This window comes from Gallinula chloropus (assembly GCF_964237585.1).
Source record: "Gallinula chloropus genome assembly, chromosome: 9".
NCBI lineage: Eukaryota > Metazoa > Chordata > Aves > Gruiformes > Rallidae > Gallinula > Gallinula chloropus.
In genome coordinates, this window is record NC_140094.1 from 21297319 (window position 1) to 21324442 (window position 27124).

Sequence of the window (27124 nt, forward strand, 5' to 3'; positions counted from 1 at the left end):
TTTATAAGTAACTACAGGGAAACACAAAGTAACCCTGCAAACAGGGAAAACCTCTTCCTAACTGCTGTTAAAATATCTAACCTATTTTTGTAAGCTTAAGAGTAAACAAACTGTTCTGTCATAACATTTGAGGGCTTCGGTAGATTTAAAGAAGATTAAAACTGGACAGTTGTAGCTGTCAGTGGCTCCAGCTGTCAGCTTCTCCACTGTATCAGATGTCAGAATTTCAGTTGTTAATAGTGTGGAACACAAAGCTGATTGCATTTACCTGAGCGTGCCAGCCTGCACATTTCACTGGCTGAGGTGTGTACTCAGCCACCAGAGCATTCAGATGTTCTCGTTTTTGACATAGTGATGTGCATCAGATGAGTTGGGCAGACAGATGGGAAAAAGAAGCTGCTTCAGTCCTCCCATCTTAATCTATTGCTGTAAGCCTTCAAAAACATGTACAATGTGTAGAAATGTGCTGTAGCTGTAATTAAACAATTAACATAATAAGAGGGTTTGGATTTTCATTGGGAAGGCCATGTGAGGAAAACCAGCAGTGCTTTTTAAAATTTAAAAATATTTACAGCATTACAAAACCAGTGGCTTTTTGTGCTGTAAAATAAATTTTTGATATTATGTGGTTCATGGGAGTATAATCCACGGTGGTTTGACATCCTATAAAATAAGAACTAAGTAAAACGTTCAAATATTTGAACAGTAGGGCCAGCTGTTTTATTTTTTGTAGATGTACTGGGGATTTATATATAATTTCTTAACAGTTCCAAAAAGATGAAATCACGCTGAATTTTAGGGGTTGGAAGGGACCTCCAAAATGAAAGGGGCACAAATGTTTTATTTCAAAACAATTGCTTTAGCATTTTGATTTCTACAAGCTTTTATCCTTTTGTATAGTGAAACTAAGTGTTTTATTATGAAAAAGACAAATACACTTATTTCTGTATAGTTTTGGAGACAAATTAAACATATTAATGGTTAATTTAAGGTATATTATTGACCTAAATACTATTTCCACTATCAAGGGTTTTGTGGGTTTTTTTCTGAGTTGTAGGGGTTTGTGGGTTGGGTGGGTTTTTTGGTGGTGTGGTTTTGGTTTTCTTTTCTGGTTATTTAATATTTTTAGAAACTTAGCAACATGTTGGAAAGTGCAACATTTGCAGTCACTCTGAATTTTACATATTGTAATTTACTGCTTTATGCTGATTGATTTTAATACATTTTAAATATTTTAGGTTTATTCTTATTGACTTCTTTTTCTTGTTTTTTTGTTAATTGTTAACACTATTGACAAACTCAGAGGAACATTACTCTTTTTATAGGTCTGCTAAATACGTGCAGCTTTACAATGTAGTGTAAACTTTCCTGTACTAAATAATTTGTCTAAACTTCTTGGTGGTATTTCTAATCTTGCTTGTATTGCTAAGCGGAGAGCCTTTTAAAAGATACTCACGTACTGATCTGCTGCAGAGATGTAGGCTATAACTACGTATGAATCATGGGGCTTTTTCCTCTTACGTGGTCCTATGTAACTATGCCATGAGTGATTTTGACTTAGAGCAATACCAACATGCTGTATTCTGCAAACTAAATTTATTTGTAGTTAGTTTTGAGTCCTTTGTATTTTCTAAAAACACTGAGACGTTCTGAACACTCTTTAGAAGATGTAGAATTCTGTTGCTTTTTTCATGGGCTGTTTGAAGTTTCTGTGTTAGTAATTTTCAGTTGCAAAATCATGTCTTGTTAACCCTTTTTCCCTAGACAACCATGCAGATTTTGTTTAGAAGGCTGAGAAATTTAATTTCCTAATTTTTATTTTGCTAAAACTGGAAATTACTTTTATTATTTCATTACATACCCATAGTAGTAACTTCAGATCAATATTATATAACAATAATATAAAAATGGAAAACATAAAAGTTTCAAAATGCTTTTTTTGCAAACTTTTTTTGCCTTGAGGACACAAAGAACCATTTTGAGACAGTGATGATGTAGCTGGACCCATTCAACCGTTTAAAGAACAGAATCGGTAGCCTGGTTTCTTTCTTACCTCCAGCCACCATTCATTAGATTAGTGTGGTCTGGTTCCTTTACAGTGTGTATATTTGAAGATATAACTGTACAGAGCTTTCTCTTTTTCCTTCTTTGCTTTCTCAGCCCCTATTAGTGCAGCTCAGAAGCTGATCTCAGTGCCCTCGTCAAAAACCCACTAAATCAGTGGAGATCTCTTCATTGACATTTGGGGATGTCAGTGAAGAATCTGCCTGTTATTTTTTACTTGGTCATTTTAATCTCAGTTTATACATTGAAACAGTGTAATATGAGATTTTGAGAGTTCAGGATAGAAGGTAAAAAAAAGAAGTATAGGAAAGTACATAAATAGAGATCCAAAACAATGAATTGTTCCTTAAATGATTCTTGCTCCTTCATTTTTCTACTTAGCCTTCTCTGGCTTATCTTTGCTTTCACCTTGTTCTGTTTCTCCTCCTACTCCAGCAGGTCTTAAATGGAAGTCAAATTCATAATGTATATAGTGGATTTAACACCTGAATTAATTTTGATGAATTTAACTAGTGAACTAGTTTTTTCTAAGTCCTCTAAGGAGGACTTTGACAGTGAGACTACTTCTTTTCTTCATTAAAGTAATCACTTGATAACCAGCATTGTGTGTAGAGAAACACCATTCAGATTAAGAAAGCCTACTCTTGAGGTGGAGCTGGAAAAGGTTTTTTGAGGGGAACTGTCTTGCCAGAAGGAAGAGTTGGGTGGAAACTATTGTGCTGTGAGTACTGAGCCAAACTTTTTCATTCACTGTCAGGAAAAAAAGGGTAATTAGAATATCTGAGGGAGATGATTCATGCTGAGATACACAGGAAAGTGAAACTGGCTGCAGAGGTTTGTTTTTCCATGAGACATCCTGTTTCTGTTTCCTCTTGATGATTATTGACCATGCTTAGTGATCTTTGTTTTGTCAGGCTTTAGTGATTACTTAACTTTTCAGCTCAGTTTAAAAGCTTATTGCCTCCTGGTTTTGCATCAGTTTGACAGTCTTGTGTTTTATTCTTTTATAGGCACAGCTCCTGCAGTCACTGCATTGCCTCTGCTACTAGGCAGTTGGCTTATATTATGCAACAGACAGTAAAGTAAACTATCCACAAACTCAGCTCTTGCAGATGACATTAACATTAAAAGTGCAGGTAGGGTTTAATTATTGTTTTCTAGACCTGAAACAGTTTGGGCACACACAGGCTGGATTTAGCATTCCTTTTGCTTCTGAAAAAGTATCATCAGCCTTGGAAATACTAGCAGTATTTTTCCATTTCTGTTGCTCAGCAAAGAATCTTTAGAACAGCAACTAGAGGCTTCTGGAACAAGCCCACAATTTGGGGATTGTTAATTAATATGTAGGAAAGCTAATTCTTGTGGATGAGTTAATAATTTTAAAAGTTTGTTTTCAGATTCCTTTAGAAACAAATATTGAAAGCCAGGTACCTAAAATTTCAACTCAGTCACATGAGGAGATTGACCTTCCTTGCAGTGCTTCAGTTACCTAAAACTGCCTGGTTGAGTTTTGTTCTCCCAGGCTTACTTTTAAATGTTAATATGGTTGGTAGTAACTGTTGGCTATAAAATCTTCGTTGATTTGTGAAGGGTACCAGTCTTTCAGTAATCATAGTGGAGATACCCAAAATAAAGGCTGCTTTGAGTGAAAAAATTGTACTAGATGTGTTTATATTTGAAGTCATTTGATTCCAAAGCAACTGGCACCAATATAGTGTAGGTAATGTTAACTGTTGTTATTTCTTAAAATATATAGACATAAAGTAACGTTACATTGGTCAGAATCAGTCAGGCATTTGTCTTTGTATTACAGTGCATTTGCTTTGGGCTTTAAGTTGTGCATTGATTTCTCTTCATATTACTGTTAATCTTTGTAGTCACACTGAATGGTGGAATAAAGCAAATAATGAAATAATCTATAGTATTTAAAGCTGACATTGATGTAATTTTTTTTTTCTATTTAGCTATAATCCTCTGATAATCATGGAGCCATATTTTGCTGGTTTTAAGCATGTGGGACAGGACTATGAAGTCACTCTTGAACTTGCAAGTGAGGAGACACAAAAAACTAGAAGTGCACAGAATTCTAGGACAGGGTCCTATGGTGTCAGTATTAGAGTCCAAGGAATTGATGGACATCCTTACATAGTGCTAAACAATACAGAAGTGTGTTTGTCAGAAAATTCTCCTCCTTCTGGAAAAGAACAGCAGGTCATTTCTCAGACTGTAAGCCAGCCAGCCACAGACTCCAATACTGCTTCTAAGTTGGAGGACAAAACCAGGGAACACACAAGCTTTCCTGTAGCACAACCCTGTGTGCTTAAAAGCCTAAAGATAACCACACTGGATGAACAGGAAAATGGAATATCAGATTTTAAAGATGGAACAGTTAAATCCTCCAATTTGTTGAACTTTCAAAAACATCCTGAACTCTTACAGCCTTATGATCCTGAAAAAAGTAACTTGAACTTGGATAATTACCAATCTTCTGTATGCAGTAAATCTAAATCTTTTGAAGATGAAAAAAATGAAGCAAAGGCTTGGATTTCCTCATCTAAAGTAGTGTCCCTACAGAAAACAAACACATATCTTGCAGAGTCAACCAAAGCAAATTCAAAAAAACCCCATTTGAACAGGTCAGCAGAGGACCAAAATAAGCAGCTGTTGGATTGTCCCACCAGCATGATCAGCCCCAACGAAGTTTCAGAATCTTTTTCATCTGCAGCAGGATCCCCATGCGTTAGTCCCACTGCTTATCAGGAGACAAGAAAACCTAGACCAGACGTTCTTCCCTTCCGTAGGCAAGATTCGGCTGGGACAGTGTTGGATAACTCACGAAGATCATCATCCTCATCAGCTACTCCCACTTCTGCAAATTCCTTATACAGATTTCTGCTTGATGACCAAGAGTATGCTATCTATGCAGACAATGTTAACCGGCATGAAAACAGAAGATATATCCCATTTTTGCCTGGAACTGGTCGTGATATTGACACTGGTTCACTACCAGGAGTAGATCAGCTGATTGAAAAGTTTGACAAGAAAGTTGATCCTCACAGAAGAGGTAGGTCAGGGAAAAGGAATAGAATTCATCCTGATGATCGTAAAAGATCAAGAAGCGCTGATAGTGCCTTGTCACTGGGGCTTGATGTAAATTCGGATTATTTAGGTGAATTCAGTAAAAGCTTGGGTAAGTCAACTGAGCACTTGCTGAGACCATCTAAAGTTTGCCTTCATAAGCAGTTATCCAGAGCTCAGAAATCACCTTCCAAGGAGATGAAGATTTCTGCTCGAAGTATTGGAAAACTGCAAATGCCTGATAAAGACACTCAGAACAACAATTTCAGTTCTTTGCAATACCATAAACAAAACGGAGCTGATACTGAGAGCCTGATGTCTAGGTCATCTACACTCCCAGGACAGAATAAGAGAGAAGAAGCCAGAACAGTAACTTCTACTTTGTTGTTGCCAAATCGAATCACAGTTCCACCTGATTCAGGAGCCAGGAAGGTTTCTGTAAAAACATTTCCACCTGTCCCTAACATACAGGTAATATTGAATTTACTTTAAATTGTGTTTTGCACTCTACAGCTGTCATATTGTTAAATGCATGGGTCTCTGCTCTTTGTTAGAAACAACTTCCATCATGCAATACTTCCAAATGGAATAGCAGAATTGTTCTGGAGAAATACAAATATTATTACTATAGTTGCAAGTATAGCAAACATGGTTTGTGAAACAGTTTATCCTTGTGTGTGTGAAGGAAGATGGCAGGGCCAAAAAAAATTTGTAAATTATGTTATGATGATTCTTAAGCATAAGTGTGCAACAGGAGAATGCTGAAATAGATGTAATTCCATGCAAAATTACATTTTCTTCCTTTTGGTGTGGAATATGCTTGCTTCATGCAGGAAGTCAAAACTCCAGTGAGCCTTTATCAACTTTGGGTCCACAGTACATTAACGTTTTCATAATAGAATAAGAGAACTTCAATTGTACAGGTTGTATCAAAATCTTCATAGGATTATAATTTTTGACATTTTAATCTTGTCCTTTTAGGCAACTCCTGATCTTTTAAAAGGCCAGCAGGATCTTGCACAGCAAACAAATGAAGAAACTGCTAAACAGATACTTTACAATTACCTTAAGGAAGGGTTAGTAACCATAGTTAACTTTTGGAGAGGAGACTGTATTTTCTCAGTGTTTATTTTCTATTGCATTTAAAATGTAATCAAAGCTGTAACTAAATGAAATGTCCATTTCATAACTCTGTATCTTACCTGTGACCTTTAAGGCATTATAGAATGTGAAAATACACAGGCTTACATAAGGTACTGTCCAGGATTTGATTAAATGTAGTTGAAATATGAAATCTGAAATTTTGTTTTATCTTTTAAAAACCTTTGGAGATGAACTTCGTGTGGTAGTGAGGTTCATGAAGACTTCGAATCATGCTTCATGTGGGTTTAAGCTTATGGATTTTTTTAACAATAGAAAACAGTTTTTTGCTGTTAACATTTGGCAGAAGCTGTCTTGTTGCCATGCATTTAATCCTTGTCTACTTGTAAATTTTACTTGGTATTTCTTAATGATAACTTACTGAAACGTGAAGGAGGGAGAAATTAGTTAAAATACACATGATGCACTTAAAATTCTTTGCCTTACTAATGTAGTAGTTTCTTGGAGCTGTTCAAGTGTCATTTTATGGTCAGTACTCTGGATTTGTCTTAATGTTAACAAGAGAGTATCTTCGATCATGTCATTGCTTGCTTGTACTGTGTTTTAGAAGTGCTGATAATGATGATGCAACAAAGAGGAAAGTCAACTTAGTTTTTGAGAAAATTCAGACTTTAAAGTCAAGAGCTGCTGGAAAGACACAGGTAAAAAAAGAAATGAAGTTGTTCTGGTTTGTTTCATAGTGATGCAGTGTTCAAACAGTGCTTAAAAAGATTGAATCCTCTCACTGATTTTAGTTATGCTATTCTTGTAGTCCCTCAGTAGTATAGCTTTAATTTAATCAGGCACTGAGGTGACTTGAGTGAAGCCCATTAGTCAGCAATTAAAAATAATATGTAGGACTCTACTGTGAGACTGTATGTATTAGGAGATGCAAATTTAACGTGAACATCAAAAGGCTGTTGGATCGATGAAAAAGCCAGCGGAGTTAGCTGTAAAAAAAAAAAAAGAGATGAAGCATCTTTTCATTATAGTAATGTAAATGGATACCTAAGTGGAGAGAGTATTTTAATTTGGGAAAGCAGTAATCTAAGATATTGTTTAAAAGCAGTATTGCAGTAATAGCATTTGACAGTATGCCTACTGAAGGCTTTTTGTTTCCTGCTATTTAGTGTCCTAGTTTTTCAATTCTAAAGGAAAGTGAAGAAATGCCTGGTTGTTTCAGTGAGGGAATAAAAGTGATTAAATGCTTACTTTTGTTGATTATTTTAGCATGGGTTATAATTAGTCAACATGAAAATATGAAACACATCATAAGAAATTACCAAAAACCAGTGTTTGGAAATCAGTCTTGATGTGAGCTTGAATCCCTTTGATGTCCTTTCTGGGCAGTTAAATTTGGCCCCATGTACTTATAATTTAATTAATAAGTGGTCTAATATGAATTTTTCCTAAGGTTTGTGTATTTTCTCTAGTATTGGCAACATGCCTTGAGCAATTACCAAGAAGTTTTATGAAACTTAAGTAATGGCTCCTTTGAAAATATTAACTTGGCTTGATCCATATGAAAAGTACATGGTGAGCTCAGACAGTTGATGCTACACTTTATTAGCCTTGCTTTTAGTTTTACTTTAGATTTTAAAATTACAATTATCAAAGAACATCTTGGCATTGTGAGAATAAGCATGTCTGTTTAATTGTAGGTTTCAGATTCGTCAGCTGAAGTAAAGGCATTGATGGAACAAAAAGCAGAACTTGAAAGAAAAGTAGAAGAATTAGAGAAAAAGCTAGATCTAGAAATTAAGGTATGGCACTGTCGTTATAAAGCTTTTGATTATTTCAAATATACTTTTCTAAGTAAGGGAAAACTGATCAACCAGCTGAATCAGCTTTGCTTCATATTCTTCTTAGTCCAGCTATACCTGTGCTTTTACTGAAGACTTCTTATTTTAGTTGCTTACAGCGTAGTTACTCTTTTTAAGAAATCCCTTTCTTAGTATTTAAGGAGGAGTTTGGAATGGTGAATAAAAAAGTTTAGGCACATGCACATAAAACTTCTTGGGTATCTGCACAGGTAATTGTTAATCTTGACTGCGGTGAGACAGACACTAAGTGAGAGATAAACTGTTTTACTCATGTAGCTGCTGTTTATTAATTAAAGTGTTACTTTTGCAGTGCTAAATTCAAAGTGGTTAAGTGCATCCATGCCCTAAAGACATGAGAACAACAACTTGGATTTTTTTTGGTTTGCATTTTGAGTCTGTCATAAGAACCAGTACACTTAAAATTGATTAGATGGTACTGAGGAGACTTCACTTCTCACAGTTCTAATAAAAATCAAAAAGCAGTGCTTTGTGTGTTTTAATAAGCATTCCAAGCTTTTGATATTCAGACATGAATAAGCCTTATACAAGTGAAAAATATCACAGTCTTGAAGTTCCTTCTTTCTTATAATAAGAACCTTAAATTAATTTATGCTTTGTCTATTATCATGCTTAACTTTTGATGTACAAAATTCAGAATCAGCAAAATTCCAAAGAAGAGAGAGATGCTACACGAGCAAGCCTGAAAGATCTTCAGTTGCAGCTTGATGAAAGTATACGTGAAAAAGAAGCCTTAAAAAAGCAACTGGAGGAAAACGAGAAGGAACTGAGGCAAAACCTAGAGGAGTGAGTTAATTCTAGGAAAGTTATTCGTTGGAATGTTTAGTGTTTCTTAAACCTTTCAGATTAAAAGTACCTGTCTCTTCAGAATATGGTAATGGAATCAGGGTGACATTTGTTATTGTAGGAAATGTTTCTACTTTTTAAGAGAGGCATTTTTAAACTTTTAATTTTATTATTTTTTTAAAAGAATATCTAGAAGGAAGATAAAGATTGCTGAATTTATAGTCTTTCTCTTAGTGTGAATTGCTTTTACTACTTCGTGGTCATGTAGTTCAGCTCTTAAAAATATGGAAACTCTTGAATGCTGTAGTCAAGAATATAGTATCAGGTTTAAAATAAAATACAGCATTCCACTTAAATATCTATTTGAGAGTTCTCATTTCTACCCCTCTGAGATTCATTTTTCTGCCTCATTAGATCCCATTACCTTGTAGGGAACACAGAAATAGATACTTCTATTGTTTTAGTGCTTGAAAGATCAAATTAGTATTTCTACAAATTAAAAAATCTTGTCTAATTTTTCCTGATAAGGCTTTTTGAAGTGAAGATGGAGCAGGAACAACACCAGACTGAGATCAGAGATCTTCAAGACCAGCTCTCTGAGATGCATGATGAACTGGATAATGCAAAGCATACTGATGAAGGGGAGAAAGAGGTTCTGATTGAGGTTGGTTATAAAGTACCAGAAGGAGGATAACAAAAATAAGAATAATTGCATAAAAATGGAAACTAAGATATAGGTAGAATAAATACATGTCTTAGCTTTCCCCATTCTGTCAATCCAAAGCAATATACCATTATTAGGTGATCTAAAAAAACATAACAACTCCATTAACACTAAACGGAAGATAAGTATAAGTACCATTGCTTTATAGAATAACGAATAACATAGTGGTTGAGTGACAGCTGAGTTATCCACTATTACCAGGTAATGATCTCAGGTTTAACTATTAGGCAGGATTTGGGTCAGAACAGGGAAGATCAGTTTAGAGAATGAAAGAGGAATTTGCTTTAGCCCTGGTTATAGTAATATAGAATCACAGAATGTGTTAGGTTGGAAGGGATCTTTAAAGTCCATCTAGTCTAACCCCCCTGTAGTAAGCAGGGACATCTTTACTAGATCAGGTTGCTCAGAGCCCCATCAAGCCTGACTTTGAATATCTTTAGAGATGGGGAATCCACTACCTCTCTGGCCAACCTGTTCCAGTGATCTACCACCCGCATACTGAACAATTTTTTCCTAATATTGATCCTAAATCTCCCTTTTTCTAGTTTAAAACCATTACCCCTTGTCCTATGGCTTCATGCCCTTGTGAACAGTTCTTCCCCAGCTTTCTTACAGGTACCTTTCAGGTATTGAAAGGCAGCTGTAAAGTCCCCCAGAGCCTTCTCTTCTCTAAGCTGAACAAGCCCAACTCAGCTTGTCTTCATAGGAGAGGTGCTCCAGCTCTTTGATGATATACTGGTGGTAAAGTAGGGAACACTGCTTACTAAATTTGTGTGTGAGGCTGTGTAAGAGTATTAGTGCATAATGGTTCAAAAGGACAGTTAGAATTCATAATTAGCTTAATACTTTGTGATACCAAAACAATTAACTTCTCAGTACTAGTGCAAAGAACTAGCTTAAAAAGTGGAAGCTAAATGCTAAAATGCAAAACAGTGGGCAAAAGCATAGGTCTGAGAATTATTGAATATGTTTGTATGCAAGATGTGCTGAGTAGAACTACCTTATTTTGTGTAGGTGAGATTTGATTACTCTTATATTACTGTCTTAGTCTCAAGTACTGCAGTTGGAATTTGTACATAAGTAGGGGAATGTCTGGAATACCAATGATAATACTAAATGATAATACTGAAAAACAAGTATGTGTTGGAAAACATTTTCTATCAATATAGATAATGAACACTGGAACATAGCTGCCTGGGATGGTAGTAGAATCCCTTTCATTCTGGGCTTTTAAGGATAGAGTAGATGACTTGTGTCAAGAGCAGTTTAGAAGTACTGATCCTGCTTCAGTGCAGGGGCAGCTGACATTCTGTTTGAAAGTGCAATTATTCACAACTTGAAAAATTCCAAATTAGGTACTACTAGAAGATGCATGGTTTTGGTTGTTGCTGAACCAACTTTTTTTGTTCTTTCCATCAGAATAGAGAACAAGAAATAATCATTGAGTTCATGTCTCTTAGTGTGGGCAAAAAGAGGGTGTTTTTTTTCTTATCTACCTCTTTCCTACAGAAGGTAAGACTGAAGGAGTTGTTTAATTGGCAGCCTTAGTTTGACTCCTGCTTTTTTTACAGACAGCATAACATACACGGTCAAAATATTTTCAGTTTTGCAGCACCTTATACGTTGACCCAATATGTAAAACATCAGCTATGTGCTGTGCTTCTAACCATCTTAGAGTTTAGTAAATTCTTAGTGTATCGTGCAAAACAAGGTTGGACTTAGGAGCTTATCCTTAGATGCTTTCCTCCTCTGAAACAAACAGGACATCCATCGGAACTATTTGTCATGCAATTGAGTTTCATTTTGTTCTTTAGGAGCTGATGCAAATGAAACAGGATCTGCAGGAAGTATTAATGGCAAAGGATCAACAAGAAGAGATTTTGAGAAAGAGGGAGAGAGAGCTTACAGCTTTAAAAGGAGCACTAAAAGAAGAAGTATCTAGCCATGACATGGAGATGGATAAACTTAAAGAGCAACACAATAAAGAATTGCTCCATCTACAACAAAACCTGGAGAAAGCAGCAGAGGTGAAATAAGCAATTACAATTAGTCTCTATGGGGAAATATCATACCTCACTCAGAAGTTGTATACTAGATGCTTTCAGATACTACTATTTTCTTGCAAAATAAATAGGTAAAGATTTGGGCTAGGACATTCTCTTTTATGTCATAAACTAGTATGATGTTTGATTGTCACAGCTGAAGTTGTCCTTTCTTCAAGCAGTTATTTACTATGTTTGTGTCATTGCAGACTTAGAGAGAGAATGGGTGAGAGCATGGTACAGAGGACTATTTGTTTGTCTTGGGTTAAATGGAGTGACTGAAACCCTGAGGATGACCTAAAGAGAGCTAGTGTGCTATGCCAGTGATGCTGTTGAAATGACAGCAGTACTGTGCAGTCCACTGTTCTAACTTTCAGCTCTTTTTGTGTAACAGCCTGTTCCTTGTTTACACCTGGTCCCTTCAACTACTTCCTTGTATACTGTTTGGTTTTAATGTGTTTCATTTTGTGTCCTTTTCACTGACTGAGCTTATCTTGTGCACATCTGTTATGTTTTCCAAAAGATGTCCTTTTTGAAGTTATCTTTGCAGAGGCAGCAGCATGGAATTAATTCAAAAAAATTTTGCAAAATTTTTCATAAAATTTTGAGCATTATTATGTCTCTTCTCTATCCCTTTATTTTATTTTATTTCTGTCAAATATTTGAGAAAATTTCTACATGCAAATTGTGCTTGTGGGCACAGTTTTATGCTTACAAATGTCCCTACTAATATATATATTTTACCCACACCTAAGTGCATTGCAGTTATCCTGCTGGTCATGGCTAAAAGCATAATGTAGAACTGACCTAAAATTAAGTTTGAAACTTGAAAGAAGTTTCCAAAGCTTTATGTGCTTTATGAGCACAATAGGAGCACATATGGAAGATGCTGGATAGAAACTGAATTCGGATAGAGCATTCTTTTAAATCATTGTTTTTAAATGTGCAGTTTTCTTCAGTGAGTTTTACATACACTGATTTGTTTATGCAGCCTAAGACTTCTACTTGAGATTGTTTGGCTTTGCTTAAAAGTGTTGTTTCTCTTTGTTTACATCATCACAAAGATATTTGACTGATGTGAGCTGCCTGAATTCAATTGAGGTTTTTTTGTTTGAGAAAAAAGTAGAACATTTCAATTTTCATTTTTTATTATGCAGTAATTGTAGTGACAGCTTAACCTCAGTGAACCATCTTTCAAAGTTACTGCATGGTAATTTACTGTATTTCAATTATGGAACTGTAATTGTGACTGACAAGAAATAAAAGAGTAGTCTGTTTGGCATAACAATAACACAGTCTGGGAAATATCTCTATGACTGGGTTGCTGTGGCTTAGAGAGACTTACAAATAACATTTATTTACTTGCATGACATAGTCTATCTTGTAGTCAATTTAATAAGATGCTAAAAAGTGAAATTTAACGAATGTTGCTCTAAGCACCAGTTCTGTTCTTCTGTTTTTACTTCAAGTGACTTTTTTTAAAGTAAAACTTTCATCATGCTTAGTTGGAAGGTGTTTGGTTTTGGTTTTATTTTTGGTGGGGTTTGTTGTTGGGTTTTTTTTTTAAATCTGACTAGTATAAGTACCCTTAATGATTTTTGAAGCCCAGTATTATTTCTTTGCCTTCTGACTGAGATCAGTTATTGAGTTTGATATATCCTCGATCAGGAAAGAATAACCAGTCTCTGCAGAGAGTTAAATGAGTAGTGATCTGCTGTGATCTTGCATATCCTGTTAATTATTTGTTTTAAATATGGGAAATTTACATCAAAGATAGTGGAAAGGGCCACTCTGTTGTATTTAATGAGGAAAACAGATGTGCAAATCCTGTAATAGTATTTTATCCTACTGAAAATGTGGGTGCTGATGTTTGATGGATCAGGGTATATTGGAGTCTGTATGTAGAAGGCTGTGAGTTCTTGTGTTGTTTCTATATCATCCAAATTGGTAGACTGAATAAAAGTATTTTGTCATGTGAGAGAAGTTTTTGCAGGGAAAAAGAGAGTAATTTTTGTGCCAGTGTTAACACAGTTTTTCAGTGGTTGGAGACATGAGATAGGTTGACAAGTAATGAACAGTTTATTTAGTTTGCCATGTAGATTTGTTCTGAAATCATATTAGAAACATACTCAAGGTTATCTGATGAGAGAACAGACCAGGGCTCTTTGTCACGTGTGGCTCTGTTCTCAAGTTCACTTATGTGGTCTGCTGGGTTTTTTTGCTTTTTAAAATAGAAATTGCTCTAGAAAGTCACAAATAATAAGGTATTAATTTTCTTTGCTACTCTTTACCTTTTAAACTCATTTTTGTGTTATGCCTTTTGCTTGTGGTAGTCTTGAGCTATGATTGTTCTTAACTTGCTTGTTTATTAAGACTGAGACAAGACCATTTCCATTTAGCAATAGTAAAAGTCTTAATCTTTTTGGTAACATACCTTTGTGGGGTAATAATAACCTTTGATATAATAATGAATTTTAAAAAGGCATATCTTTCTAATTAAAAATTGATTTCTCCGTAACTACGAGTGCTAGAGCAGAAATGAATACGAATCCCCTCCTGGTTTAACAGGCCAGAATTGTACTACTTAACCATGAGTGCTGTGTCTCTGCAGATGAAGTGCTGCTGTTTCAGTGAAATTTGGAAATTGCCTTTGGATTGTAATAATGTAGGTGAAAGGTTGTAGCAAATGTCAACTAGTACTGTTCAAATTCCACTGAAATTTTATCAGTTCAGAAGTGCAGTTGCAAACTGCACAGCTTTGTCAAATTTACGTCTGTTTTGAGAAGCAGTCTGCACAAATTCTGTTGTTCAGAAAAAGCTGTAATTGTCATGTTATGAAGAGGCTTATCAAAGCCTGACCTTGAGTGATTTATTCAAGCTTCATCCTAGTTCTGACCTTGATCTCAGAGTGATAACAGACACTCACTCAGAGGTTAGAAGCTGATTCATTTTATCAACACATTTAAGAATGCAGTAAGTCTTGTGGTCATGACATGTATGTGTTAAAACATGCAATGTGCTTAGAGGTGGGAACAGCAAAAGGCAGTGGTTACCTTCTGTGCATGTTATGAACTAAAAGTGTACTCCTTTAAAATAAGAAAATAATACACAAATTTGAGCATTGTAGATGAGAAGAGGTTTTGAGCTCATGTGTTTTTCCTCACCTCTGTGAAGTAATAGTGAATTTAGGTGAATCTAGCACAGAGTTGTAAAGAACTTTGAAATGAAAATGACTGTGTCTTTTTCTACCTAACCAGATAATGATACTTCTTCAAACCTAATGAAAAGCTCCCACATAGACCAGAACAAAAATTAGCTTAAAGCATTGTAAATTATACTTATGTATACTGTGTATGCCATTTCTTTTAGGAATGGCTTGGCATACATAGTTTAAATGTAAAATGAAACATAACTAAGTTTTGTATGCTATTGAGAACCAATTTTGGCACAGTGGTTACCTGAGTGACTTAGGGTAAAGTGGGGACATAACTGATTATGGAACATTGCAGGGACACTTTGGTAAATGAAGTGGAAGATAGATTTATATAATTGTAAAATTATACATATGGAAAAAACCAATAGGATCCTAACGAACTCCTGCCACTCTAAGGTGCAATCTTGGGGTTATAATAAATAGGTCTAAAACATAGTCTTGATAGCAGAAAAGAAAGAGATTATATGATAAGAATTACTTGGGCATAAGAGCATCATGGTGCTTTCGTGTACGTACATCCATAACTCATTATGAATCCACATCCTAAATACAGTGGCTGAGTCTAGTCTGTTCACCTCAAACAAGATACATAACTGGAAAAGATTTAAGGAAGATGAACCAGAATTTCAAACACCACTGAAGTGTTTTTCTTCCTGCTTGCTTGAAGCAGTCTTTGCCATGATGAAATAACATTTTTTGGGATTTATTTCAGTGGTAGAAATTGATTGGTAACTGATCTAAACTGTATACCGAGTCAGACTAGTGGAGTGAGTGGTCCAAGTCAATGTTTCCTCTTTCACAACCTCCTTCCTGTTCCCCTTCATTTTCTGCCCTCCTTTACCAGCCCTCTAAAAGCCTGGTATGTTTTTGATTGATTTCCATTGTGATGCTTCAAACCAAGTAGAGTAGGGCAAAGAAAGGGATCGTAGAAGGAAGGCTGCAGGCACTCCTAAAATAGGCGTTATTATTGGAAACACAGATTTTAGAATTGCATATAGAAAATCTGGGAGATGGATTTGATTTGTTTTGCTGTAAGTGTCTGTTCTGTGCATGGGAAGGATGCATGTTTTTAGGCACCCAATAAACGAAACACCAAATTATGGAATATTAGCTGTGTTTTCAACAAGAATTATAATTTTGCCTCAGAAGTGCACAGAAGATGGAACTTGGTGACTTTGTCTTTGGTGCTTTGGCAGGTTTTGTAAGTTCCAGCCTCTTTGGTCTTTCATTTACAAGCTGTTTGCTCCTGCATTAATTTAGTGGAGACATTGTTTGGATGCAGGCAATGTCATGAAACAAAAACTGGGTTTGATACTGTGTGTAGAGTAAGGAAAGTTTCTGAGCAAAACTATTCTGCAGCATTCTATTTGAGTCAGACTGGACCACATCTAAACAAGACAAAAAACCTCCAACCAAATCAACACCTTGTTTTATCTGTACTAGTAATTTCACCATTGTGAACCTTATTCAGTCAGGACTATTTTCAGCTGGGCTGGGCTGGGAAGGGGGGTTGTTTGTGTTGGTTGTTTTGGTTCCTGAAAGTTGGCAAGAGCCTGTGCAGATAGATTCTTCTTTAAAATCATCAGGAGGAATTCTAGTCCTTATGAGCTGAAGACAGTATATGTGTGTTCAGGTGGTTTGTCCTGTGAAAGTGTATGTTTGTTTGTGTATGCATGTGAAGTGTTTGACCCCCTAAGTCCATTCAGTAGGGTACAATGTGAACACAAAGCTGGTTAATGTTTTACTCTAGTCTTTGCAACAACTTTTAACCTTGAGAAAACTGTTAGTATAACCTAGTCTGAGAATGTCATGATACAGAGCTAGGAGGATAATATGATATTAATACAGCTACTGGTTGAGAGGTTAATCACAGGATCACAAGGTTGAAAAAGACCTTTAAAGATCATCAAGTCCAACCATTCCTATCCTATGCTAAACCATATCCCTGAGTACCTCATCTACCCTTTTTTTGAACACATGCAGGGAAAATGATTCAACCACATCCCTGGGCTATGTCCTGGCTCTGGATTTCATAACTGTAGATGTTAGGTCATGCCTATATTGGGAAGTTTTGTCTAATATCCTTAGTGTAAAATAAGGGGAAATAATATTAAGGGTATAATACCATTTAGATCAGTTGCAAGAAAACAGTTCTTCTCTAAGCTGTCACAAATGAATAATTTTTCATCAGTTAGTGGAAAGGCTCTAGCTGAAATGGAAGACAAGGCAGCCTGGTTTGCTTGCAGATTGGTGCACTTGCTTACTTGGATAATCTCTGCAAGTACCACTGAGGATTCAGGTTGGCTGCAGTGTACCTTGCTAAGAGACAAAAGCACACTGACCCTTTTAATAGGTAACTAATGATAGTTACCTCCAAAGGCAGGTTAAGGTAGGCTATTGTGAGATGATGGGAAGAATTAATGTAATCAGTGTAAGGTAGAAAAGCAGCAAGTAAGGCTGTTCAGGACAGTTAGTCTCTTTTCCAGAGAAAGTTTGTTTGCTTGCTTGTTTTGGGGTTGGTAGCCTGATGCTTTTAAGGAGTTTTTTTACATTCCCTGTTTTGTAAGTATGAGATTTTATTATCCATGCTATCCTGTGTTCCTGTGTTATTCATACCAGGGCTTCCAACTGCTTTAAAAAAGAGTGTCTGAGGTTAGAAGAATGGCCCAGAGGGAGACTTGGGGGGAAATACCGGAACTGCAAACTGAGCTACAGACAGAAATGCAGACCTGTTATTTGCATTCATGAGCTTTAAAAACTAGATGACTGTACCTGTATAATACTGAATTCAGAAGCTCTCCTTTCTGAAGAGCTAATAATTACAATGCAAGGGCTATGCTGAGACTCAGTATGTTTGTCTCTTCTCCTTGGGTCGGTCTTTGGGTGTAGGTTGGTTTTTTGTTTTTTATTTCTTTGGAAGTCACCTGCATGTTACCTAGGAAAATCAGTGTCTAGTTTTTTATTTAAGTTAGATTTGTTTATATACAAAAAGGAGAGGATCATCTGAGGGAGCTGGGTAGATCTGAGTCTGTGAAGCCACATGAATTTTTTTACGTGTAATTCAGGATGTTAAACAACTTTAGTCCAGCATCAGTATAAAGAGTTGGCTCGTGGACTTTAGAGTTGGTTCCAGCAGACAATATCTATCTTGATACCTTATGCCTTCCACGGCATGGTCACAGAATGCAGTGAACAGCTGCACCATTCCTGGGTTTTGTTTGGCGTGTCCCATCCATCCGTGTGTCGTGTCCCTGCCCTCCACCCCTGGTTTTATAAAATTATCATGTCATGGACTTTGATTACACAAGTGTATATAATCTGGAAAGAATATTTGAAAGTTAAAGTTTCTTCCTACCATTATAAAAAAAAAAAACAACCAACTTGTTTTTATGCTCTAGCTCATTTTGAATTATTCTTTAGATTTGTACTTCAAGTATGGCAATTAAAGAAAAAAACAGTTAAAAACCAGTTAATTGGTTGAATTCAGTTCTACTCAGTGGAACTTGATTCTGGAAGGAAATGTAAAGGTTTTTAGAGAAATTGGCTGGGTTGTGCCTAAGAAATGTTGAATCTAGCCAAACTTTAACAATTCTAGTAAGCTGCAAATGAGATACTTAGCTTCCCATCACTTTAGCTCTTCCTGTATTTTGGAAAAGGACTCTAAAGGTCCTGTACTGTGCAGTCACTGCCAAAAGGAAGTTTCACCAGCTGAAACACTGAAGTCATCCAGAAACATTCATAATGATCAGTTACACAACCCTCTCTGTCTTTGCCAGTGTTGAAGGTGTGGTAGAAAAAGGCGTGGAGCCACAGAACATTTCCTACATTCCTATCCAAGAAGGGTTTTTTTGTATTCAGGTTGAAATAGAATATTTGATTTTTCATCTTGAGGACCATGTTTGTGTTCTGTGCTCTTTCTTTGGGTTTACACAGTACTGGGTGGTGGGAATGATTTTGATGCCTTTTTTACTAACTGAGCTTTATATCTCCAGTTCATTAAATGTGCTCACTGCTTGCACCAAAGTTGAAAGTAGAAGAGCATATATTTGCTTTAGCAAGACTTTTTGCAATAAAGGAGTTGGAACAGTATTTATTGTTTTATTTAAACTTGGTCTTGACTAATTTTAATATATATTAAAATATTTCTGGACACATACATAACTATATTTGAGGACATAAACCCAGACTTTGATGCGTTTCTTGTTCAGCAGATGCAGGATGAGAAATGATAGAATTGAATTTCAGTGGTGAAATTGCCTTATGAGGAGTAACTTTCTTAGGCCTAAAACTGAGAACTAAATTTTGCATGCATATGTGCTCAGCAGCTATGACTATGTGGGCTCAGATAGGCAGACCTGTGCTAGGTAAAACTTTATAAATCAAATCAAACAGAGGACTCTGTATTGTGGGACCTCATCATTACAGCTGTGTTCTCTTTCTTCTAGACAGGCTTCCTTTTTTTCCTGCTTTTTTTCATAAATTTACAACACATTTACAACACATTTCCAACTTCTTTTACCTAATCTTTGACACTTAAGTCTGCTGACAAGGCTTGCTCAGTCTTAAATCATGAGTTTAAATGTGATAAAATTTGATAAAGCATAGTAAAATTTCATGTATTGAAAAATAATCCATGAGAAGTTAGGAGTGTGTTTAAGAAGCCTGCAAGAATGTGGGTATTGAGGAAGGTATTATTCCTTCAGAGATCAAAGGCATGGAAATCTGAATGTGAAGCAGGCTAAACATAGGAAATAGAAGGCACTGAATGCCTTGGAAGGCAGAGTGAGGACAGGCAGAGTGGAAGGAAAGACAAAGCAAACACAGGCAAACGTAACAGGGAATATGCTATAGGGTTTATACCTTAATTGTATACTGAATGTTTACTTAAACATACAATCACAACTAGCAAGTGTGAGCAAAAAGAAATAAGCATGTTTTATATAACATAGGGAGGAAACTGCAGTCTTGGAGTTGAGATATGTTGATTTTAAAGAACCCTCTTCAATACTTGATACATTTTTTTCTCCAGTTTTTAAAGAGTTGTTTGTTTTGAGGTTTGTTGTTTGGGTGGATTTTTTTTGTATGGCAGATAGGTTTGAAATACTATAATTCTATTTTCTTTCTTCAGGAACCTTGTTTAAACAGTTTCATCTGTTCTGTGGTCTGTATGAGTTTGTGCACGTAATCTTACTTCAGCTCTCTGGAGCGGCTGATCCAAAATTCTGTGAACTAAAGATCATGTTACATTAACATCTTTGTTAATGTTTCATATTCAGTTTAATTCATTACTTTCTGACCTTTACCCAGCTCTGCTACTATGGGTTAAATTTATATAAACTTAGTTAAAATTATTGCCAAAACTTTACCAAGATTCCCAAGTATTAAATGTGGCAATGTAAAGTATTTATGAATGGGCACTGACAGAGTCATTAACTGATAGAGTGTCATTAAGCCTTAAGGACTTTCTGTTAACTCACACATAATTACAAATAAGTTACGTGTGGACTGGAGGATATGAATCCACAGCACAATCTGTACACATGTTCACACCTTGATTGAGGGTTTTTTTTCCCCTTATTGGTACTTACTAATCCTATAGTGTTAGTTATCCTCCTGCTTTCATCCTCATCACTAACCCACTCTAATTCAATACTTTTGCAAACAGCTTTCAACTCCTTTTTTTGAATGTGTGAGCCAGTCACTGAATTTTAAGTGAAAGCTTTGCCTCCTTGCTCATGTAGACAGAACCAAAGAGAATAGGATTACTGCTGGCTGTTAGCAAATACCATCTGTTGTACAGTTTAAACTGGCTATGCTGTTGCAACTTTTTAGCGTATGAAGGGCATTGTCATTCAGAATTTATCAATGTATATAGTAATTTCTCTGTAATTTCAGTAGTTTTCATATCTTCCACTGGCATGTTTTGTTAGGGGAGTTTTATCCAGAATATAGTGGGCCACCTCTGATGACAGATAGGTAAATTTAATATATGGTCTGTGTGTGAGTAATACTGCCCTTCAGTTGTTTGGGGATGGTTGAGTACACTGCCTGTTTGATAGGGTTCTGTAGTCAAAGGATGCAACAATCTGCTTCAGCAGTGTCCATGAACAATTTGATAGCTGTTGGCCTGAACCTTACCTAACTGTTCAGTATATAGTTCTTTCTTTACCTTTTCAGTGTAGGGTTCTTTCTCCATCAGTTTCTTCCTTAATAGTATGTTTACAAGGTCTGTCAGAACTACATTTCAGTGCTTGTGTCCTCTGAGTATCTTTTCTAATGATACCTAGGTTCTTTTTTATCATGTGCACCAGTCGTCCTGAGAGAAGACTAGGATGGGATGAAGAAGGTGATGTGAGGTGGCAGATAAGACTAACAGTGAATAATAGGAGAAGGGAAGAGGCACAGAGGGTTTTCTTGTACTCTTTCTATGGCAGTATGCTACGGGATATGGCATGTATTACCAAAAACTACTGTAATCCAGAAGGTTCATTTATACTTGTGAAGATGTCTATGTGCCATTCTCATTAATTACACTGGGTGTGCATGAGTATAGGTGCTTATTTTTACTCTAAATCCAGCTGTGTAATTTGACTCTTTTGGAGAAGTGTTGCTATGTGTGCATTTTCTATTCAAAGAACACCTACATTTTATTTGTGTGGTTTGACTTTGTTTAAATTTTACTGTCAAATTGAAGATACTAATCTATCCATTTTTCTAATATCCTGAATGGTATCCTAAAGATGCCTTATGTGTGTAGCACACTTGTGTAGATGAACTTATAGGATAGATACTCCTGTGTTTCTTTTCAGTCTTATCTGAAACAAGTTGAAAAGATGTTGAAATAATACTGTATGGTGAAATGTGTGTTGTATAGAAAATTTCTCCTACTCTGCCCAGAAGATATGAAGAAAAATGCCCATTCTCCAACTTCAGTACAGTAAAGTTCCCCATATGTGCTAAGAGAATTTTCCTACTTGAAAAAGTGTGTGTGAGTGTATATATTTCTTGTTGGTGTTATTTTTCTACTAAAGATGTTAGAGAATTTGTTTGGGAATAGTTCATTCATGTGAAGGTGTAACCCCTGTAATGATGCCAACCAGGGTCATCGGAGACCTGTAAAGATCTGCTGGTTAAGTGCTGGTCACTCAAGCAGCTGGAACTTTAGGCAGGTTTTATTTAAATATCCAATTTGCTTCCAGCCTGCTAAATTAGGTTCATAAAGATAATATTGCAACTTGCCCTTTATGCTTCTCTGCCTTTTATATGTAATCACCTAACGACTTGTTAACTTACTGAAATACGTAGTGAAAAGGGAGAGAGAGAACACCAGGTTAGATTTAATTTTAGTGTCTGGAACAGTACCCTAAAATACATGCAGCAAAGAAGCAGGCTAGATCAGAGTTCTAGATACCACTGCACTGGTGGTGTAGGTTGAACTTAAATTTTGAACCTGTTGGGTTAAAAAAAAGTCTGTGTGTGTGTATTTCTGTCTGTAGATCTGGAATTCTGTTTGGTCGTTGGCTTCTCTAAGTATGTGTGTATATACATTTCAGTAAATAATGCTTCCTGTGTTGGGAAAGTGGAGCAAACCGTGGTGGATGAGGTAGTGGAATCTCCAGGTACGGAGTGGGTCTGCTGCAGTCCTCTTCTACTGTGCAGCCCTGCGTAGGCGGTTGGATGAAAAAGAACAGACAAATCAACATTCCTTTCCTTGAACTCCCCAGCATGCCTCAGCTGCTTTCATTCAGCTCCAGAAAGGGGAAATGAGACAAAAAGGAGCCACTGGTGGAGTGCTTGCTAATTAATAAAACTTTGCTGCATGCAAAAAGCAAAAAATAAAGGAATATATAAATAATGTTATTGAAATTTCAGTATGTGAGAACTTAAAGCATCAACAGAGATTTATTTCAGAGCTTTTCACTAATCATGTACTTAGAAGAACAAGTTTTTTCAGTATTTTCAAAAGACCAGAACTTGTCAGCCTACTTATGCTGCCAGTTTTTGTATAATAAGTTCATTGACCCTGTAGACAGTCTGAGTGTTTTCTGAGTTACTGCTTTATCAAACTAATTTACATGATTTTAAAGCTGTTGCTTGCTAGAAAACAACCGAGTGAGGGCGCAACTTGTAAACACTCTTTTATATAACTTGGCTTACTCCTTCAGAGGGTGGGGAGGGGAAAGTCAGGAGCTGCAATCAAAAATAGCACTTCTGGACAGTGATTTTTTTTCATGCTTCCTTCACAAGTAGTTTATTAACTACTGTTTTGTTTTCAGCCACCTAAAATCTCCTGTGCAAAAATACTGTGCTTCAGTAATTAATATTTTAATGAGAATTGCTTATTGTCACCAGATCATGTAAAGGCCAAAGGGATAAAAGAAATTAACGGATGATACATTTATGGTGGAAAAACAGTGAAAGCTTGGAGTATGCAACAGGGAAAGGTTCATCCTGTAGTAGTTCTTTCTTTTTTTTGTCCATAAATACCAGCTATAGCCACTGGAGGGAATGCTGGTCTAGACTGATTGATAGGTCTGTTCTCATGTTCTTGCTGTTGTTTAAGGTCTTAGTGTAGAAGGCAGTAAACCTGTACATGAGAACAAGATCTTTGTACAGAGTATTGCTTTGTATCAGATCCTAAGTACTCAAGGGCAAGAACTGCAAATTGTATCTCAGATGAAGTTCATGGGAGGGGATTCTGACTGCCAAGTCAATCAAGAACAAAAACTAAATCCTTCCAGCTCTTTGCTCAGCAGAACTAAATGTTTACATACCTGGTCTCTCTTATGGCACAGCAGTATAGATAGCTTAACAGTATAGACAGCTTAACAGTATAGACACATACTTCCACTCATGGTTTCCACAATAAATGGTAGGATACTTTAAAGGATAGGTGGCAAGAATAAGGTGACAATTAGCTCTATAAAGTTACGTGCTTCAGCCAGTTACCCTGCCAAGAAAAGAACCTGTCACCATATGTGATAAACTGCAATGAGTAGATTATCATTTGTGCTGTATATTAATTTGAGTTTCTGAAAAAAATACAAAGTGTGTCTTTTTAACAAGTTTAACCCTGTAGCTAACCTACTTCCATCCTCAGGCAGTAGCTGAAAACCAGGCATGTGGTTAAAGCTTCACCAATACCACTGTGAACTATTGCCAGTCCCTATTGCTTGTTCATACCTGCTCTTCATCTGCTCTTCCGTGCTGACACAGCACTTTGTAGGACCACATTTTGAATGGGTTAGGGCTTTATCCCTGTAAAACCTTCCCCCACTGCTGATACCGTTTCTTAAGTTGATTTAATCTGCAGCCCCACAAATAGTTAATGGAAATGGAGTGTTGTATATCTTAGTGCTAGGAAAAAGCAGTAGGATGAGATGTGCCTAAATTTTTGTGTTGCACACTCTTCAATATTTTCTTCCTGAAAGGTCCATGTGGCTTTCCATATCTGTTAAGTTTTTTAGATTACTTGGAACTACCTAGCAGTGGGGTTTGATACTGAAAACATTTTAGGGCAGTGAAGAGGAAGAGTTTTGAGGTTGAAAAGATGTTTTGGCAGGCATGAGACTGTTCAGGTCTTGCATGTTGCTTTAGCACATCGGTATATCTGAGAAGAAAAAAGTGTTCCTTGTGTGTTCTCCCACAGTTATGTGAATAATAAAAATAACATTTGTAATGCACACAGACTTTAAGTTACATTCTCTGTTGACATTCTAATGTTATCATCTAGCTGTATTTGCTGTGGTGCTGTACTAAACATGTGGAAAATTGCTTTATCTTTTCCTTTAACCTTATATTATTTGGTTTCATTAGAGTGCTGCTGCCCTTGCCAGTGAAAGAAATGCTGCACAAGAGGTGCGAAATAGTATTGAAAATCAAGTCAGAGAGCTGACTGAGGAAAATGAACAGTTGAAGAGAATAGTTACTGAGCTAGAGAGTAAAACTGAAGAGTTACACAAACAAATTGATAATATGAAAGGAGAAGAAAAATCAGTGAAGGAAAAAATAAAGACATATGAGGTAAGTTAAGAAAACAAGTTTCTTAAATATCATTGCTGTTTGCAAAGGATGTGTTATAGAACAAAAACTGCCAACAAGGTGTCAAGAAGCAGGATGCAGTTTGCTGACACGTATAGGAAAGATTTCTTAAGTGAAAACCAGTCACACTGGCTTTTACACTGATTATCACTGGTGAAATGCAACTGGAAATGGGAAGATAAGTGATAGGCCAGAGTGAACATACTTGTTAGATTAAAGCCTTTCCACTATTTCTAAGTGTATCAAAATGTGTCATTATAGGAAGAGAAACAACAATTAGAAGCAGCTTTGAAGCATGCTGAAAAGGTGGCAGAAGAATTGGTAGTGTTAAAAAAGTCTTTGGAAAGCCAACTAGAAGATACACAGGTAAGAACAAGAGCAATTTGAAATATTTAAATTGTAAATTTCCTGTGTGTTTACCTGAGTCACCATTGTTTTCTGCAGAGTAGCATCTCATTCTTTATGAAGTACACTGTGTTTTAAAGTCCAGACCTCACTGCAATCAATGTTCAAACACTTCCTGAAAGTATACCATCTTCTAATTAAGATTGTTTTCTTGTTAAATTATTTTTGTTAGATTTATAGATCTAGCAAAATTTCAGAGAGATGAATCACAAAATGCTCTCCTATTAGGTAATTGCACATAGATAAAAATACGGGTAGTAGACAAATACCGGAAAATTGGCTTGTCCGTTTTTTACAAACCTATCTTGTTTGCAAATATGGCATGGAACTAGGATATTTCATCACAAAAACAGAGGAATTTAACATGTATCACTAGAACTTGCAGTCTTCATTCCACCTTGGTCCTTACTCTACTCATTATTGAGGAAAAGGATATGCTTTGTCTCAGGTCAGCCCAGGAATTAATCGTGGGGAGAATGCATCTGTCTCAGTCCAGTGGAGAGGGATGTTGGCAGTATTGTGTGTGAGTAAAGATGGAATGATCAGGTGGAGTGAAAAATAAGATCTGTTTAGTAATGAGATGACTGTGTGTAAATCTTACGTCTCTTTCTATTGACACCATGTTCTGTATCTGAAAAAGTTCCAAACTTCACCTATCCTCCTTGTATTCACCTTTTGCATGTACTAAAAGAAGCATCTGTTTCCACAGTAGGCGATAGTTTAGAATTCTCTTAGTTCTGCTTCTAGAAGCAAAGCTTTGAAGTGATTCTATCAAACAAGTCAGACTCAAAAATGAGCTACATGTACACTGCTGGCAATCCTTTTAAATTTTTCTATATGTTTTCCCTTTTGATATTCACAAATTTTACACTGTTGGTAACAGTGAAAATACATTGAAAATGGGGCCATGCGATACATAAAAATCAGGTTTTCCTTCCAGGATGGTGGAATATAGTTCAAATTGTAAAAAACTAAATTTCCATTTTGGTCATCTCAGTTGGCTATATATTTGAAAATCAGACAAAAGAGCCTGACATGATGAAAAGTGAGGTGATCCACTGCTTCCATCAAGCCCCCTATTTGTTGTTTTCTTCAAAATATTTTAATTATTGATACTTATTATTACTCTGTCACTTCTCTTAGTTAGATGAAACTGCTCCTATTAATAATCGTTGAGTTTTGGTTTTGTTGTTAACTCTGAAGTAAAGAGAGTGACCAGATTTCCTCTGATGTTTACTTCCCTTTTCAGCAAACTGGAATTGGAGAACAGCATCCTGCTGGCACTATTATTCTGCCACAGTGTATTTCACTGCTCTGTGTCTGCACAATTTGTTTCTCAAGGATGTGTAAATAAACAGTAAAGTTAAATGATCTGTGAAAGGCTGATGGAGTGGGGTGCACATGAAGTTTTTATAACCAGTGCAAATATAGCACATTAGCAGGGTCCCAAGACTTCAGCTTTTAGAACTGAAGTGCTAAAACTGAACCTTTGCAATGTTGTTAAAATCCTTTGGTGTCAGCTAAACCAATTCTGGTGTAGAATTAGGCTTTGCAAAACAATATCTCTTAGCTGCCAGCATGTTTTAGGGTTATGTGTACGCTTCTTGGCGTTCACCATAACTCCTTTTTGTATCAGAGATACAACAGGTTATAGGATGCAAGACAGACAATGAGGCTGAAGGAATCTCTGCCTTCCAATATGTGACTATTTTTTCCTCTTAGAGCAGTTACTTATTGAGACTCTGACCCATATTGGCTTCAGAAATACTACTGTGTTTTCACATTTTAA

General features: G+C 36.2%; 1 protein-coding gene across 3 annotated transcripts in view; it reads left to right on the top strand.

The window, feature by feature from the left end:
- Positions 1 to 4032: 4032 nt before the first annotated feature.
- CGNL1 (cingulin like 1) overlaps positions 4033 to 27124 on the top strand; it is a gene marked incomplete at its 5' end in the record, with an annotated part of 36413 nt that continues 13321 nt past the window's right edge. For 2 of the 3 annotated variants that reach the window (XM_084267986.1, XM_084267987.1), the window contains 9 exons: positions 4048 to 5613; positions 6124 to 6218; positions 6851 to 6944; positions 7944 to 8045; positions 8761 to 8909; positions 9438 to 9573; positions 11448 to 11660; positions 24706 to 24912; positions 25192 to 25296. In XM_084267986.1, the coding sequence (XP_084124112.1) occupies positions 4048 to 5613; positions 6124 to 6218; positions 6851 to 6944; positions 7944 to 8045; positions 8761 to 8909; positions 9438 to 9573; positions 11448 to 11660; positions 24706 to 24912; positions 25192 to 25296 (2667 nt within the window). Of the gene's footprint in view, positions 5614 to 6123; positions 6219 to 6850; positions 6945 to 7943; positions 8046 to 8760; positions 8910 to 9437; positions 9574 to 11447; positions 11661 to 24705; positions 24913 to 25191; positions 25297 to 27124 lie in introns of all 3 variants that reach the window. The other variant, XM_084267985.1, reaches the window with a different exon arrangement.